The 18,169-nt window shown below is 39.6% G+C and overlaps 1 protein-coding gene and 1 non-coding gene across 10 annotated transcripts in view; both read left to right on the forward strand.

Moving 5' to 3' along the window:
• Positions 1 to 18,169, forward strand: part of SORBS2 (sorbin and SH3 domain containing 2) — a 221,407-nt gene that overhangs the window by 101,579 nt on the left and 101,659 nt on the right. For 5 of the 9 annotated variants that reach the window (XM_023514886.1, XM_023514896.1, XM_023514890.1 and 2 more), the window contains exons 3-4: positions 11,981 to 12,030; positions 17,597 to 17,689. In XM_023514886.1, coding sequence (XP_023370654.1) covers positions 12,021 to 12,030; positions 17,597 to 17,689 — 103 coding nt within the window. In that variant the 5' untranslated portion in view covers positions 11,981 to 12,020. The remainder of the gene's footprint in view (positions 1 to 11,980; positions 12,031 to 17,596; positions 17,690 to 18,169) is intronic. The other 4 variants (XM_023514892.1, XM_023514894.1, XM_023514888.1 and 1 more) reach the window with 2 other exon arrangements.
• On the forward strand, positions 9,994 to 10,156 carry LOC111726349. The gene has a single exon (XR_002774149.1). It is a non-coding gene; the product is annotated as a U1 spliceosomal RNA (small nuclear RNA).

Below are 18,169 nucleotides of genomic sequence, written 5' to 3' on the forward strand. Positions count from 1 at the left end.
AAATCATGGTTTATGTTATTTAAACATTCTAAAACTTCTAAAAACAGAACAGACTGGTTGAAGTTTTTGTGGGTCATAAGACTTTGGCAATTGTCTGTGAGCCTGATGCCAAAATTTTCAACAGTAACTAAAGCAGGGAACAGCAGTCATCCACATGAAAAAATAATTTGAAATGGCATTGTACTTCCCGTGCTGTCATAATTTAGCAAATAATGACATGACTAATTCACTCAATAAGAAAATGTGATGAAAATATTGGTTAAGAATACAATGTGCCTACATCTTTTACTCAAAAGTCAATAGACCGTAGAGTGGGAATTATGCAAAAGACTGTCACATTCACTGCCACACTAAGTCCCATTTGTGATTTATGCTCTGAAACCCTTTTCTACTGTAAACTCTAATAGAATATATAAAAAATGGTGCTCATCACCCGTAATGCTACTGTCAATCCCCATGATGAAAAGAAGCTTTAGAAAGGGAATGATCATTTTTAGACAGAAGGTCTGTTTGTTTGGGTGTAGATTTATAAAATAGATTCATTTAAGGAATGATCAAATTCTAAAATTGACAGGCTCAGTGGAAAGGCTCTTGAGATACTATGGGAAGGCATGTTGTCTATAGACAGTGCCCGGATCTTACTTCTGGAGTTAAGTGAGTAGGTGGCATGAGGAAGACAAGCTGGGATGATGGCCTGGACCCCTGTTAACACATATCCCGTCTCGTGCTGCTGCTATCAGGAATATAGATAACAGTCTCTTTCTTTTGAATTTTAATATGTAAATAAGCCGTTAAAAATACTGACTTCCGGTGTGCTCTGTGTATAAAACGTCTGACAGTTACATACCTGAACTCATCGTAGAAAAAGTGGTACACACCTCACTGCTGAATGTCATTCTGGTCACTTTCAAAGTCCTCCCCTTGAGAAGCTGTGCACAGACACCAGTGCCTAGTCCACCCTTCAGAACAGTTTTGGAACTCTTTTCCTAGAATGGCTATCAGGACTGTCATCACACAAGGCCAGACAATTAACTTTGCAAACTCATTCTGGAAAAGTGCTTTAATTATCTGACCTTGTACAATCCTGACAGTAAGCGTGGTGGTTTGCACATTAAAGCTCAATAAATATTTGTTGACTAACTATGCCCTTCCTAGATTTTGCAAAATTTCAGACCATCAAAGGGCCATATGTGCTTTTGTATCTTAAATCAAGGCTTTTATGTTATAAACTTAAAAACTCAGGCTCGGCCAGGTATGATGGCACCTGTAGTCCAGCTACTTGGAAGGCTGAGGCAGGAGGATCCCTTGAGCTCAGGAGTTTGAGGTTGCTGTGATCTATGACAGCATGGTACTCTACCCAAGGTAACAGAAAAATAAAAAAAATCAAAACTCAGGCTTGTAGAGGTGAAGTGCTTTGCCCAAGCGCACCTTTGCATGCAAGGTTAATGCTGATACAACAACAACAACAAAAATGCAATGTTAAGAGCATGTTCCTGAAAGTTGTCTAAAACATGGGTTGTTCACCCCTGACACGGCCACTTACTAGCTAATGATGTGCCCTATGGTTTGACTGTTTGTCTCTCCAAATCTTAGGTTGAAATGTGATCCCTGATATTGGAGGGGGGGCTTAGTGGGAAGTGTTTGGGAGGGATAGAGGATACCTCATGAATAGATGAATGCCCTCCCTGGGGTTGGGGAGCCCCCTCAGCCCCTGAGGACTGGTTGTTGTAAACAACCTGGTCTTTCCCCCCTTCTTTCTTGCTCCGTCCCTCGCATGGGACCTCTGCACAGGCAGCCCACTTTCCCTTCCGCCAGGTGTGCTGGCCACTTGAGGCTTCCCCAGAAGCGGAGCAGATGCCAGTACCGTGCTCCTCCCACAGCCCCCAGATCTGTGAGTCAGGCAAACTCTCTTCTTCTTCAATCCCCAGCCTCAGGTATTCCTGTGCAGCCGCACGAATGGACCAAGATAATGTCCCACCAAAAGGAAGCTGCTAAGTTTTCGGCCCCTCCATTGTCTTTTGCTCCTTCCCACCATAAACATTTCCTTACCCTCAAATCTGGTACAGGGAAGGCAGACAGCCAACATCCAAATATGCTGGAAGCTTCCTGTGTCTTACATAAAAATGGTCACTCCCCTCAGACATACTCGGCTGGAGTCAGTGTGGCCACTCGTGGTCCCAGTGTGGCTTCTGGGTCTCCACTATCAAATGCTGCAGCGTAGATACGGAGATGCTTTCACTCATCATTCAAAAAGATAAGGTGGGGAGAGGACGTGCTTATCAGATTTCTGCAAAGAGCTGCAAAGGTCTAGGATAAAAGGAAGAAAGTTGATGGCTTGTTTCTATAGATGAAAAAGGAAAAATGGCTAATAAAGATCACATTAAGTGAGATTTAATTACATTTAAAATATACCCTCCAGTGGTTTTAGCCACCATCACATAAGTAAGGGTCCATGATATGATAAAAACTTTGTTCAAATAAATGTCACTGTTCTCCACTGCCTGAGTATAAATTTGTGTGTTGTTTTCCCTGCCTATTTTTGGTGGATTGAGTGAAAGTTTTAGCTTTAAATAGTGGCAGGGTATGTAGGACTATATTAGGTATAAAAACTGAAGAATGCTCGAGTATGTGCCTTGAGTGAGAAGGAGAAGTGAGGTCATTCGGGTTGGCATTTTGCTGAACAAAAGGGCAATAGATACCCAATCCCAGTTTGTTGTACAATTCAAAGGTCTTAAAGCAGTTGTTTCTAGAACGGGCTGGTTTTCATTCTTCCTGATGAGCGTCATAAACCCAGCACTGAGAGAATCTCATTTGGATATCACGTTTCTTACATTCAGATGCATCTTAAGGGAACAGCGAAGCTTCTGGTTGCAACTGTCATCACCGTTGTCTTCTTGTCAATTCAAAGTAAAATGTGGGTTATTTGAGAACATTAACCCTAAGGGCCACTGGGCTGAGTTTCCCAAGATGAAAAAAGGAAAATAGCACCAGTGAAAAGTGTGTGTCAGTAATTGTTTCCCCTGCTGCCAATACTCACCTGTCAGCTGCTGTGATGTTGGCTGTGATGCTTCCCCTCTCTGGCTCTGTGACCTCCCCTGGCCTCCTTTCAAAGCCTGGGTAGAGACTTCAGGTCACACTAGTCTGGCTTATGGACAAATACACAAGGAAGAAATTTTGCACATGAGGCAACTAGGCCCCCATAGGAGCATTAATGTGGATCATGGCCAGGCAAGGCTGTGCACACCTGTAATCCCAGCACTTTAGGAGGCCTAGTCAGGAGGATCACTTGCAGCTAGGAGTTTGAGACAAGCCGGGGCGACACAGTTAGTGAGACCCCATCTATAAAAAATTTTTTTAATTAGCTGAGCATGGTGGCACATAGTCCCACCTCTCAGGAGGCTAAGGTAGGAGGATCACCTGAGTTCAAGTTCAAGCTCAAGTTCAAGGTTATAGTGAGTTATGCTGAGGTAACAGAGCAAGACCTTGTCTCCACAGCAAACACACAAAAAACAAGAAAATAGACTTAAAAAATAAAGTGGCATTACAATCTTTCTTGTTCATTTATACATTGATTTACTTATGTTTTTTTGAACATCTGTGTTACTCTGAACTCACAGTTCACTGAAATCCCTAGACTTATTTTATATAAATTTTTGGGAAGCCAATCCCTGCAACCTAATCATGAAATGTAATTTATCCAAGTGGAAGGATTACATATTTATCCCCGATGTTGTTTAATTCAGCCTGTCAAAATTGCTTATCTCTCTCCTTATTACTTATTCTTCTCTTGTGTGTATTTTTCTGTAAAGCAGTAAGCATTCCCAAAATAAAAATGTTGAAGACACATGGCCAGAAAAAGTACTCCCCGAAATTAGTTTCTATTCACCTATGATTCTACCTAACACTTTTACATTTAGTACCTATTTTCATTAGATCCAAAAGAATAGTATAGCAAACTTTCCACTGTTCAAGAAAAATACCAATTTCTAAGAAACTTAAAATTTCCAATTTCTAATACACTTAAAATTTTCATTAAAGATAGCATTTTTCCCTATTTGGCTCATTATTTTCCTGTTTAGATTTTCTAAAATGAGTCAAATTACCTAAAGATGTATATGAGGTGATTGAAGGTACATTTTCATCCTGAATAAACTTTGTAAACAATGTCTTATTTAATTTAATTTTTAATATTAAAAAGCCCAAGTTAGAGAAAATTTCTACCCAAAGTTAAAATTCCACATAGCAAGTGGGGTTTCACCATAGCAGAGCTGAGACATATAGACATATACAGAGTTTATAAGAAGAATGATGATAGTAACAAAGTTGCACACCGCCAATCTATATTAATGTTATTTCAGCTGTTTGGGAAGCAGCGTGTATTCCATCAGAAGAAAAACGTGGCTATTTCTTTGATAGTTAATTAACAATAAGCAGGATTTTTTAACTATAGTAATTTCACCAAAAAATATCCCATTGCCATGAAAATAATTTTAAATAAACATACTTATTAACTTAAAATTCTGAGTTTTTCAGGAAAAATAGTCATAGCTATTGGTCTGGACTTAGAAAGTCTGAATCATGCTTTCCATTCGGACTCACGCAGTAACTGAGCAGAAGGAATTCTTGTCCTAAGCAATCATTCCTTCTCTATTAGCCTTAGAAGAGTGACTACATGGTAATGTTAATAGCTTCTATTTTGTTCATCAGTTTAACCACACTGTCTCCTGAGATTTTATTCTTTGCCCTAACCCTGCCTCATATGATTCAGCACTTCATTAAGCACCGTGCTGTAACGTTTTGCGGGGAATGATGCTGACCATTTCTATTGGCATATTAACATTCCTTAAAGGAGGACGCCTCTTGTTTGCTAAGAGCCGGAACTGACAAGTGGCCGTGGGCATCAGCTTGCTACTATTTAATCTGGGGGCAGGCATTTATCTCATCTTCAAATGTCTAACCTTTAAAACAAGGTGACTATTCTAAAGTCCGTTTCAGGAGGTAGAATTTAAGAAATAAAATGCACAGAGATACCCCTCTATTCCTACCAGGGCCTTGAACGGTTGCTTCCACTTAAATTTGAAGGATGAAATATGCAATGCTAGGTTAGAGGTGATTTTCTGTGTGTGTGTATCGATACATGTATAAAAATTAAAATGGAAGATTTTACATTAAAAGTAGCGGGAAACTTAGTAAAGCACAAACTTATTGAAAAATGATTCTTTAAGAAGAGCAAAGATTTTTGTCCTCAAAATAGAAATGTATGCATCGGGCTCGACACCTGTAGCTCAATGGCTAGGGCGCCAGCCACATACACATACACCAGATTTGAACCCGGGCCTGGGCCTGCTAAACAACAATGACAAGTATAACAAAAAATAGCCAGACGCTGTGGCAGGCACCTGTCGTGTCAGCTACTTAGGAGGCTGAGGCAAGAGAATCACTTAAGCCCAAGAGCTTGAGTTTGCTGTGAGCTGGGATGCTATGGCACTCTACCAAGGGCGACATACTTAGACTCTGTCTCAAAAAAAAAAAGAAAAAGAAAAGAAAAGAAATGTATGCTTCTCGGTGCAGTGGTGAGAAGGGGAGACAGTTTGAATTAGTGAACTGAGCAGGAATGGGCTGCAGTTCGTCCCACAATTCATTATGTGACATTTTATAGACATTGCTTTCCCCCCGGCCATCACTTCCAGCTAGAAGCTGCCAAGGTAATGGGAAAGATTTTTTCTTTTTTAAAGGCTCACATCCTATTAGGATCACTTTCTCGGAAACTCAGAAGCAGTGAGGACAGTGAGGCCAGGAGGCAAGTGTTTGATTGACTGTTTCCCGGGGTTTGTCTTTGCTTGTTTACTATAATGTGTGGGGAGAAATTCTCAAAGAAGGATCTGTTTAAGGAGGAAAGATCTGCCTGGAAAGCAGAATTCTTTTTCCGTTCCAGCATGTGGCTATATTGGGGGTGGGAGAGTTGGGAGATGGGAGAATCCATACAACGCAACTTAAGAAACCACGAGGCCTACTTCAATCAAAAGCAGTACAATAATGTCCTGTGTCTTTTCAGGGAAGTCTAGATTATCTTCTTTAAACTCAGTCAAAGGTAAAGGTCTGCTTTAAAATATTTGAAATATTGGTGGATGGGAATAATGCCAGTTTGCCAGATTGGGGATGGTTTGCTCTTGGTGGGGATAGGGGATAAAAAGAAAAAAAAAGCCTTTGGGGACCTGGCTTATTTTCAGTAGGAAACCTTTTGGCTTTTTATTTCCATGACATAAGCCAATGGAGTTCTCCTTGTACTATCCCGTCAAGCTGAGTGGATGACTTTCAACTTGAACGTTTGAATAGAGGGTTATCCAGGTATATTTTATTTTTTTAAATTCTAACTTCTGAAAGGGACTTTAGATCAGTCACCTTGTTTTAAAGGTTGGACATTTGAGGATAAGGGTGCAGCTGTTAAGTGTCCAGCTGTGTCCTGTAATTATACTTAAAGATTACAATGTAAAAATAAAGAACACCATGAAGGCAAGATGCTGGAACAATGTTAAATCACATGACCATTTAAAGGAAAAAGAGTGATTTGCTGTCTTTGAGGCTAATCAGAAAGACAGAATTCCTTACCAGGTGATCGACTTCCAACCAGTCGTGTCTGTGGGGAAAATCTGTAAGTATTTTGAAGAGCTTGCATTGTAAAGTCACAAAAAAAAAATTGTTAGTTTCTTTAAAAGACACATAGTGCTCTTTTTTCAGGGAATTTGTCCAGGTGACAGGAAGCTTGGTCTAATTGAAAAGAACACTTTGTATATTCTCATAAAAATAATCAGCGTGCTCATATTCTTTTGTTTCTTTCTGTGTGTGGTAACGATTTCTCTCAGTTCTTGGAAGCGATGTTGAATGTGTTCTGACCTCACCATACATGAATAAATGGTGTGGATAATTTGGCTTCTGGATACTAAGGACCATTTTCAGGCACCATTAGCTCAGGAATCTCCTGAGAGATTCAGCATTTATGAGAATGGACAATCGTGCCCTGCCTACCAACAGTGATGAGGTTCGTGCCACCTGCACAGGGGCACAGGAGTCTCTGACTTGGCACCACGTACGGGCTGCCAATTTAGAGAAACGATTCAGAAGAGGCGTTGAGGTGGATTTTTACATTTCCAAATTCAGGGACTGCAAAGGACAAAATAAATTACGTGGAGTTTTCCTATGAATGTCTCAAAGCAGTGGGTTGACATGTTAGAAATCTAAAGACAAACACCAACCTGAATTAAGTCATCTGACTGCCATTAAAAGGTAAAAGCAATTGGCGTTTACAAGTATTTCTAATCTTACCACAATCAGAAAGAGAAAGACAGGAAGGGGCGTTAATGTTTGATCATTTAGGGCAATTTATCCAGAAAGGGTGATGAGACACACGATCCTATTTCAAAGTAAATGATTTGGGTGAAAATCTGATGCTTAACTTTAACATGCACTATATTTTTATTCTTGTGTTTAAAATATATCTTTTTAAAAATTATATCTTGCAATGTTTTCCCGCCACTTAGACTATCTCTGTGTCCTTTCTCCTGAATAATATGTGAACTGTGAATAGACTAATTTCAAAATAACTGTGGCAATTTATTTATTGTTATTTATTTTTATTTTTGGTTGTAGTTGTCATTGTTGTTTGGCAGGCCGCGGCTGGATTCAAACCCGCCAGTTCTGGTGTATGTGGCTGGCACCTTAGCCGCTTGAGCTACAGGTGCTGAGCCAACTGTGGCAATTTAAGCGCTTAAATTTACTCAGTGGAAAATCTTTTGGGCAACTCCTCACATTCTGAGCTACAATTTAGTTCTGTGGTTTTGTAGACGATCTTGGTGCTTAAATTCAGATGTATAAAAATGAAATGACTTGCAACAGCATTCTTGGCCAAAGCTGGGAGAAGGATTTTGCCTCTGCTCCTTTTTAGAATGGGATGCTTGATAATCAAAAGAATTCAAGAAAAATTATAAGCCTGTGGGCAAAAAAGCATGTTGGCACGTGCACAGTCAAGCTTCCTAGGCTCCTCATTCAAAAGTTAAATTACCCGATCTCTTTTCCCATGCATATTGAGAACAAAGTCTGCTCTGATCTATAAAAAAAATGAAATGTCTGATAATCAAAGAAATCCAAGCAGAATGAAAAGACTCAAGGTCATATTATTGGACACTCACGGACAATCAACGTCATCTATGGCCATGTTGGCAATGAAGGCTAGTGTGACCCATGCGTAAAACAAACCCATTTCCAGCACTAATTAAGACTCATGTAAAGTTGCTTTTTATCTAAAACATAAGTAAATACAGCCCCACAACACCTACCCCCCAAATCATTTTGACACCTTAATGTACTTTGCTCTCAAAGAGAGTGCTTTGCTCTGTGGCCTGTCTGCTAAGGTTCAAGGTAGCCTGAATTTTATGGTCGGTTTTCATAGCCGTGGCCCTAGTTCAAGTCCAGTTTAAGAGAATACTTGAAATACTGTCTTCTTCCAGTAGCATCTAAACCCTCCAGGAATTCGATGCCTTGCAGAATAATCTGTGCTGGTTATGTAAGTACAATCAAGGACACTTTTTCAGAACAGAACAAAAGAGATTAGATTTTGCCTTGGTTTAAATTGTCTAAAGAGAGTTCTCAGGTGTGGATTTGCGAGTGACTTTAGCACAAATACTGGAAACAGAATCATGCATTTTTATTAGTCACCAAGAAATCTTCCCGTTTCAGGTTCTTCTCCAGAGTTCTGTCACTGGGCCTCTTCTCTGAACAACTTAGAAAGTGTCTTGCCTGATTAGGAAGTTAGTCATTTCACATTTTGACATCTAAAACAATGGGAAGTCAAACAAACCTGCACAAATTACATTTGTAAGCAACAGGATACATCACCTTAAAGACGAAAGCTCAAAGATTGGTGGCGCCCTGCTTTGTTCTCATTAATCCTAGTTTCCTTTTGAGTGTCAGGTACATTTGCGTTCCAACAAATGTAGACAATCAGTTCTCTGACTTGGTATAAAAACATCATTATTCTGTATGAGCAGGTTTTGCGTTCTGAGAGTTACCTTCCTTCTGTGTTTGATGATTTCTTTATCAATTGGTATTATTCCAGCCCAAATCCTGTCTTTATCAGTCAGTGCTAAAACCTAAAGCAGTTTTACACACAGCAGTGCCTAGTTCCAAAGGCAGTGATGAAGTTGAATTCGGGAAATGTCCTCACAGTCCTCGTTTTCTGGAGATTGTTTATCCTTTCTTGTTTTAGACCAAGCCTCAGCCTGGGTTGCAGACATCCCCTGAGGCTTTTCTTTTCCATTTATTTTGCCCATTTAAGGTTAACATATTAGGAGTTTTGCTACTGTGAGATTAAAATAAATATGTTTGCAGGAGCTCTCCTGCCCTGACCACTGCCTTCTTTCCTAGCTGCACTGGTAGCCTTTCAAGACAGGTGGTATGAAGGCTACCAAGTTGAGTTTTTAGAAATATGCTGCATTTTTCTGTGTAATTCCGTTAAAAACAAGTCAACAGAAATGAGTCTATCTGTATACACTGAAAAACAAAAGATAAAATTTGTCATAATAAAATCTCCCTTCATCACTCTTCCAGTCAGTTAGCCTGTGCAGTGAGACTGTAGAAACTCAGCTGGGACAGGGCAGAGGATGGTGGTCCTCTTGCCCTGCCTCCGCCACGTCGTGAGTTGTCCCAGGGCGGATGGGCAGGACTAGCACACAGCACACAGGCAGGCTACACAAAAGCTGAACTCCACATAGACAGGTGCCTGTAGTCCCAGCCACTTGGGAGGGTGAGGCAAGAGAATCACTTGAGCCCAAGATGTTGAGATTGCTGTGAGCTGTGATGTCACAGCACTCTACTGAGTCCACATAGTGAGACTCTGTCTCAAAAACAAACAAACACACAGAAAACACTGAACTCTACATAGTGAGGTCATTATCTATATTGTCTTCAGGTTATAGCTGTAAAAAATATATCGGGGTGATAATTACCAGGAAGGGGGGATACCATGATTACGAAGGTGGTTTTCCCAGGGCACGGCTCATTGTTGCACTCCAGATGTGGTGACCCCTGCGATTTCCCCAAATGCGGGAAACTTGACTGCATAATTTGTGGTAATAGGGGACTGCATTCACACTATCCCCTTAAAAAGTAAAGTGATTGGGGGTGGTGCCTGTGGCTCAAAGGAGTAGGGTGCCAGCCCCATATACCAGAGGTGGTAGTTTCAAACCCAGCCCTGGCCAAAAACTGAAAAAAAAAAAAAGTAAAGTGGTTAGTATTTAAAAAAAAAATACATTGGGATGAATGTCAATACTGTGATTTTACCCATTCTATAAGTTCATTGATTCAGTATTTATTGAGTCCTAATACATGAGTCATTCAATCCAGGGGAAACATAGATAAAATCCATCTCATCTTGGTTCATAATTATATTTCATATCATTTAAGTGCAGTTTTTTCATGCTATTTTATTTCATCATTTTCCCCTCACTGGGAGAGAAGATAAGTATCATCTTATTTAGCTGATATTCACATTATCATTATTATTATTATTTTTAACCAAAAGTTTCACTTTGTGACCCTAGTTAGAGTGCAGGGGCATCATCATGGCTCACAGCAACCTCCAAATCTCAGTTGGCTTCAAGTGATCCTCCTTCCTCAACCTCCTAAATAGCTGCAACTACAGGTACCCACCACCACACCTGGATAGTTTTTCTATTTTTAGTAGAGATGGGGCCTCACTCTTGCTTAGGCTGGTCTTGAACTCCTGAGCTCAAGCAATCCACCTGCCTCAGCCTCCCAGAGTGCAGGGATTACCAGCGTGAGCCACTGCACTTGGCTTCACATTTTGATTGTATTATTAGAATTTCACAGCAAAGCCAGGCTGAACTTTGATGGCTATATAGATAAAAAAAAAAAAAGATGACGAATTGAGCAGGGAAAAAATGATCAGAAAGCAGAAGACTGAAAAGAAAAATGTTTATCAGAGTCTTTATTGACAGGTGACCATGTCAGTGACTTTATTTCAACCCTAACCCCACTCATGCACAGGAATAAATAAAAATTTTTTTGATTTTCAGATGTTAGGTGCTAATGTGCATGGAGACAGTGCATGTGTGGTTCTGGGGACATTCATGTGGACATCTAACTAGGCCCAGTCAGGAGCTACGGCAACGTTGTGGCCAGGGCCAAACATCTTCCAGGGAGCTCTTTGTCTTGGGTTTCCTTCCTTATCAGCGGGCCCTTCCTCTTGGGTGTTAGGACATGGAGAAATAAGATATGAGCTAAGAGAATATGCCAGGGAAAGAACTGTGACATCTCGCATGTCATAAAATAATACACAATATTAAAAATTGTTCTGAGACAAGTACCATTCTGCCAAACATTTCTAATGAATTAATCTTGATTGCTATACTCCAGACGCTTTCCACTGGGGAGATACTGGTGATCATACTAACACAGAAATGGGTTTTGTAGTAACAATTTATTTCTTGTGTCTTAGCATAAAAACAGAGGTGAATCTTACCTTTCTTGACTGTGCCCTCAAAGTATGTACTAAATGCATCACATATTCCCTGGTAATAAATTCATCCCTATGTGTAAGGAAATGGTTTTAAAGTAAATTCTGGAAGAGGAAACAACAACAGATGATCCTTCTATGTTTGGAGAACTAAAGCTGTTCACATGAATGTTTGTAAAAGAAATTTTTTAAATGAAAATTCTTCTCCATTTTCATCCATAAATAATAACCATTACATAAAAACATAAATGTATGGTCATGAGACCAAAGCAGAGTTTGACTTGAATAGAATTATAAATTATGCCCACCTTATTAAACACTGATTTCCATGCACGAATGATAATGCAATATTAACTTACAGGTAGACTGAAACGAAAACAAAAATATCCTTTAATGATATTTTATTCCACATGGCTAGTGAACAAATTATGCATCATTTTTTTTCTACAGGAAAACTGAAGACTTTAAAAACAAACCCTCCAAGGTCAAAATGAACACAGGTATGCTGTCTCTGTTAGTATTAAACTTTGAGTTTCACCGTTAGCCTTTCTGTCTGAAAATCATCTTATCCCCAAATCATTAGCTTAGCACTTTGTCAGTCCTAAATGTGATATCGAGTGTCTGACTAGATATGTAATCTAGACTCATTACTTTATTTTTTTTATTTGTGCTCCAATCTTACAGTCATCCAAAGTAGCATTTTCTCTTCTGTGAACGTTCTCTTACTCTCTTTTCCTCCAATCTTACTTTGGACTGAACTCCTATAAACTCTAGGAAGAAGTAGTGTGCTGCTTGTATGTGAACACTTGGAGTTCTTCACTTAAAATCGGCTAAGTTCAAAGGCAAGTTGCTCTGCTGGGAAATATTTGAACTTCCTCATTCTACCAACTCTTCATGTCCACACAAGTCAGCAGATAGAGTGCTAAAACTTCACACATGATCAGTTTAATTAATCTATAGTCACAATACATATAAAGTCACAGACATTATATTGCCAAATGTGACAACAGCATGTCCTCATAACTTCACAACATCCACGCCTCTGAGCTTGGCATTGTACACATTTTAATTATAAAATGGTTCGTGATGCAACAAAACTATGTACGTGTGAATTTTTTTCCATAGTAGAAATATTTGGGTTTATAAGTTTACCTCCCCCCCCCCAAATATACAGTATTAAGTAATTCAGGAAAACAACTTAGGAAGTGAAATTTTGTAACCTGTGTTTGAATGATACCATTCCCTATTTAAGAGTGTCACCCCATGGCACAGAAGAAAGGACGGCCCAAGATACTCTTTCATGTCAAGCTGGTGGGCTTTTTGCTATCTCTTCTCATATCCAAGTGCCGACAAGGAGGACCAGCATCTGCTGATGAGAACCAATACCTGTTCCCTGGGTCACATGTGAAGCCATGTACCATCTTCCTATGACCTAACCCCTTAGCAGAAACTTGTTCTAACTGTGCTTCGAGAGAGAAGGCTTTGTCGCCAGGTCCCAAGGATGCAGTCACCTTGCAGACAGGTGGAGCAACAGGCAAGACGAGGATGTCAGAGATAGTCAAAATACATAAGGAAGCCTCAGAAGTCAAGAGAAACGGTAACTCTGCAAAAGAACCACACACGGAGGCATTTTGATGATTGAGGATGTCAGGATTAAATGTGAGAAATGCAATAAGAAATATTATTAGGCAAAGGAGATTGAACCAAGCAAACAGAAAATAGGATCCATGGCTGGGCTGGATAAGGCGTGTCGTGGACTCCAGTCACTCCCCAGAACGTCCACATGGGGCATTTACTGACTGATCTGGGGCAGCTCCTTGCAGACTTCCTTGGAGCACAGCTTCCCAGTACCTCTCCTTGTGTTGAGTGTTGCTTTTCCGATTTATTACAACTCTATATAAATATATTGTATTCACATGCAATATATTCAGTAATTGGTCATCCTAGTCATATCATTCCATTCCTAACAGCAAGTAGGAACAGAGGGATTTGGAGATTTATTTAGGTCTCTGAGGTACTAGAGCCAAGTTACTCCTAGCAGCGCGAATATAATGCTCTAAAGCATCCTCTCATTTGTAAAGACTAAGCAGGACTCCGACAGAGTGCTAATTTGCATAGGGTTATTCTGCTTATGTCGGTGAATTTACATTTGTGTGTAATGCGTGTAAAATATGACATTCAAACTTACAAAAATTGATTAGAAGTAACTGAAACTTTTTGTTTAAAATTCCAAAGTAATGCTATAATGTTGTTATAAAAACATACCACTTTTGACATCTAGGTAGATAGAGATAGATAGATAGATAGATAGATAGATAGATAGATAGATATGAATATTGCCTTAGGAAGTTGACAGCATTATTAGCTGTATTTACAGAATGAAGTGGAGATTAGTACCTAAATAGCTGGTACATAAAATTGGCCTGCATTATCTACCTAAGAAGCGATAAAGAGACTTATTACTATTTGAACCTATCAATCACTAAAGTTTTAAAAATGTCTTTTTTTTTTTTTTTTTTTTTGAGACAGAGCCTCAAGCTATCCCCCTGGGTAGAGTGCCATGGCATCATGCTCACAGCAACCTCCAACTCCTGGGCTCAAGCGAGTCTCCTGCCTCAGCCTCCCAAGTAGCTGGGACCACAGGCACCCGCCACAGCGCCTGGCCATTTTTTGGTTGCAGCCATCGTTGTTTGGCAGGCCCGGGCTGGGGATTCGAACCCGCCACCTTAGGTGTATGTGGCTGGTGCCTTAGCCGCTTGAGCCACAGGCGCTGAGCCTTAAAAATGTCTTTTAAATTAAGTCTTCCTTTTAAACAAAATACATAATATACTACCTAAGGGGACTGTGTTTTTTTTTTTTTATTAATTAAATCATAGCTGTGTACATTAATGCAGTCATGGGGTGCAATGTGCTGGTTTTATATACAATTTGAAATGTTTTCATCAAACTGGTTAACATAGCCTTCACGGCATTTTCTTAGTTATTGTGTTAAGACATTTATATTTGGTTTTTTTTTCTTACTAACGTACCTAAACAATGTAGAAAATATATAAAACTTGTTATATCTCCACTCTTAGAATTTGTAAACCATTATTTTCTATTCTAAGGTATACCTTAGCTATTGAAGAAAGAGAAAGGCATCAAGTGTTAAATTTAGTGTCTGTGAGTTACCCCCTGAGAGCGTTTTCTAGCAATAGAAACAGTTTCCAGGACCCTTGCAGCTCCATAGAAGAATAACCTAGCAAGGGGTGTGAATGTGAAATGAGCTATAGGACCTTTTCGGAAGCACTGACCCTCCATATGAAAGGCAAAGGCAGCATCCCTCATTTTGAGATCTTAAAAAATACCTTTCTTTTTTTTTGAGACTTCAGGGTCGGCCAGAAAGTCTTACCACATAAGGAAGTAGGAACAGAATATAATAGATCACCCTGTCCCAGCAATTTCACCAATGCCTCAACCTTTTGAATTAAGCTGTTTATTAAACTGTTAATAAAGATAGATTCTCCATGTATTTGATCTGGATCTTAGAGCTTCCTAAAGTATGTAAATTGTTTAACCCAAAGAGTCCAAATTTTCCTGGTTTACAGTGACCTTTGATGTCTCAGTAATTTTTTCATGGTACACCCAGGCAGAATGCAATACCTAACACTTCTATTTGTTAAATATTTAGATGCCAACAACTTAATAACTTAATAATTACTTAATAAGTATTTATGTTATAACAAATCAGAAGCCATTGACAAAACAAAACGTGTAAACTGAAAGAAAAATAATCACTTTACTTCATTCTGTAGAACCGTTACTTGCTAATGATATGTGTGCGCCTGTTGAGCTCTGGAGAAGCTCTCAGACCTTGGAATTGGATCCTACATGGCCATTCTCATTTACTGGTCCAAAATGATTTTCAGAGGGTACTTGCTTTTTGTTATAGCAATTACCAAAAACCCAATCTTTCAAAGATGTGATATCATCAGAAGGAATACAGCGCAATCCATTAGGCTGAAACCGTACACTGCCTCCACCTAGTTGTGAACTCGCAGAGGTCGCCCGGGGCATGTCACCCCACAGCCTGAACGCCAGAGGTTTAACCAGTGACTCTGATTTTCTTATTCCGGGACTTTATCTTTTCATCTCTAAGCTCATTTTTGGATGTTCAAAATGAAAAGAGTTAGAAAATAAAATCCTTCCTCCAGTGATGTCAGTTTTGACTGTCAACACCCCCGCTTGACCTCACAGCTGCTGGGTGGATCCCCTGTGCGCAGTGAGCTCTGACACCCTTGCCTCACAGCTATCTTCAGTTTGCTGCCTTTGCTGAAATCCTACTGGTGCCTCTCTTCAGTTGCAAGTCCCTACCATTGGTGTCTTTTCCCCTGTCTTTTTCATCATGCCGAGTCATGATGAAAGCCTGAATATTTTCTCCAGAGGATCATGAATAACATAGGCATGTCTGCTTTCAGTATTTACACTTAATATATTCTTTGATTTGTTTATTTTCTCTTAATGTTCTTTCAAGTCAGTTATTTTCTACATTAAGAAGTTTACTTATTTATTTAGAGACAAAGTCTCACTCTATCACCCCAGCTAGAGTGCCATGACCTCAGCCTTGCTCACAGCCACCTCAAACTCCTGGACTCAAGAGATCCTCCTGCCTCAGCCTCCCAAGTAGCTGGGACTACAGGCACCTGCCACAACACCTAGCCAGTTTTCTGTTTTTAGTAGAGATGGGGTCTTGCTCTTGCTCAGGCTGGTCTAGAACTCCTGAACTCAAGCAACCCTCCCACCTCGGCCTCCCAGAGTGCTGGGATTATAGGCGTGAGCCACCACACCCGGCCTAGGAAGTTATTTTAAACATTTATTTTAGGAATCATATTTTGATATGAGAATCTTTCCACTAACTTTGAGACCTATTGACCTCACTGTTTGTAATTTTTACCAATAATTAATTCAAATCCTATTTCCAAGCATCATGACTCATCTAAATTCTCTCACGTTCAATAAACAAACTGAATGTTTTCCCTATGACATTAAAGAAGAAAGAAAATGAGAGTGTGACCCTATATGATTGTGGTCTCATACTAGTGGGTATAGTATTTGTCTATTTCCTTCCATAACTTTGAAAAAGACTTAATTTGTTTTGACCTAATAAGCAAAATGAGGGGAATGAGAGAAACTATTTATTACACACGCCATATTACAAAGGAATGTTGGACTGGAACGGGAGTCTACTCATAAATAGAAGATTAGCCTTCCAATTTTAGAAGATTTCTTTTCCAAATTTAGAAGTCAGAGCTTACCATAGCACATTCAAATGGCTGATGCATTTGCCTTTGTTTTAGTTTACATTGTCACTTGCATTAAGAATAAATATATGGATCATAGTACACAGATGTTCAAAAGCATAAAGTCAAGCAAATTACTGTTTAAAAACATAGCCTTCTCAATACTACATGTTTCAAACTGTCTTTGATTTTAATTATGCTAATCATTTCCATAACTAGTAATAACTTTGGAAAGACGTAGGCTTTCCACAGTGTGTGTTTCTTTGTGAATCTTATCAAATGTATCGTACCTTTGTCAGTTAAGAACTTTTACTCAAAAGAATGACCCAAGCTATCTGTGGAAATTGTAATAGCTGGGATCTGGTGAAATCTAAATGGTAGATACAAAATATCTTACTCTTGAAATACTCATAGTTCATACCTCTGAAAGCCGGCTACCCCACTTATGTGTTTAATGTGAATTGAACTTAAGTGGGATAAACAAAATTGAGTTGTGTCTGAGTTTCCGTTAAAGAAAAACTACAGAATGGTCATGATAAACTCTTCCATTCTTTCGGTAAAGCATTGCCATCAGCATCTGAGGCTGACCTCTGGTTTTTTCTTTTGTTCTGTTTTGTTTTGCTCGTTTGGGTTGGGGGTGGGGGGAGGCTGCGGACCCATGCCATGCTCGCTCATTCTGCCTGCCCGCCTTTCTCACGGCTCGCTGGCACACTTTGCTTAAAATGCATGACGTTGCACGCGCTGTCCACCTGCCTTGGCCTCTGCTATTTCATTTTTTTGCTTCCAGATAGCGGTGGGTGTTCCCGCAAACGTGCCGCCATGTCGGTCACCTTAACATCTGTGAAGAGAGTGCAAAGTTCTCCAAACCTCTTGGCTGCAGGTATAATATCACTAACTCACAGAATGTCATGTTGGAATGGCTTTACCTGACCTTTCTCTCTTTCCAGAATTATCTTATTTGGATGAATAACGTGGCCGTAAATACCTTCCAGATGCCCCACGGGTTCTTGTTCTTCTCCCATTTCTGACTGTTTTTGTTCTACATATAAAAAGCAAAGGAAAATGATGTCATGTAGAAAGCATTTTAAAAATCTAATTAAAAACAACAGTCACTTGCCAAAAATGTGTTGAGTAACTGCAAGTCTTACCTAACTTTTTGTTATCTCATGAACTAACCTACGATTTCACCAAGATAATGCATAGGTTCCTTTGTGGGGTTTTTACCCTAAAAACTGTTGAGCATGGGGGCACAGAGTATCCAGGAGAGAGAGGCTCAGGAAACTGAACCTTCGTTGTCAAAGTTTGCAAACCTGATAACAAAATGTTTTGAAAGAGACCTTCACCTTCCTTTAATCCAATT

The sequence above is a fragment of the Otolemur garnettii genome, unplaced genomic scaffold (genome assembly GCF_000181295.1).
Source record: "Otolemur garnettii isolate 467f Iridium unplaced genomic scaffold, OtoGar3 scaffold00061, whole genome shotgun sequence".
Classification (NCBI taxonomy): domain Eukaryota; kingdom Metazoa; phylum Chordata; class Mammalia; order Primates; family Galagidae; genus Otolemur; species Otolemur garnettii.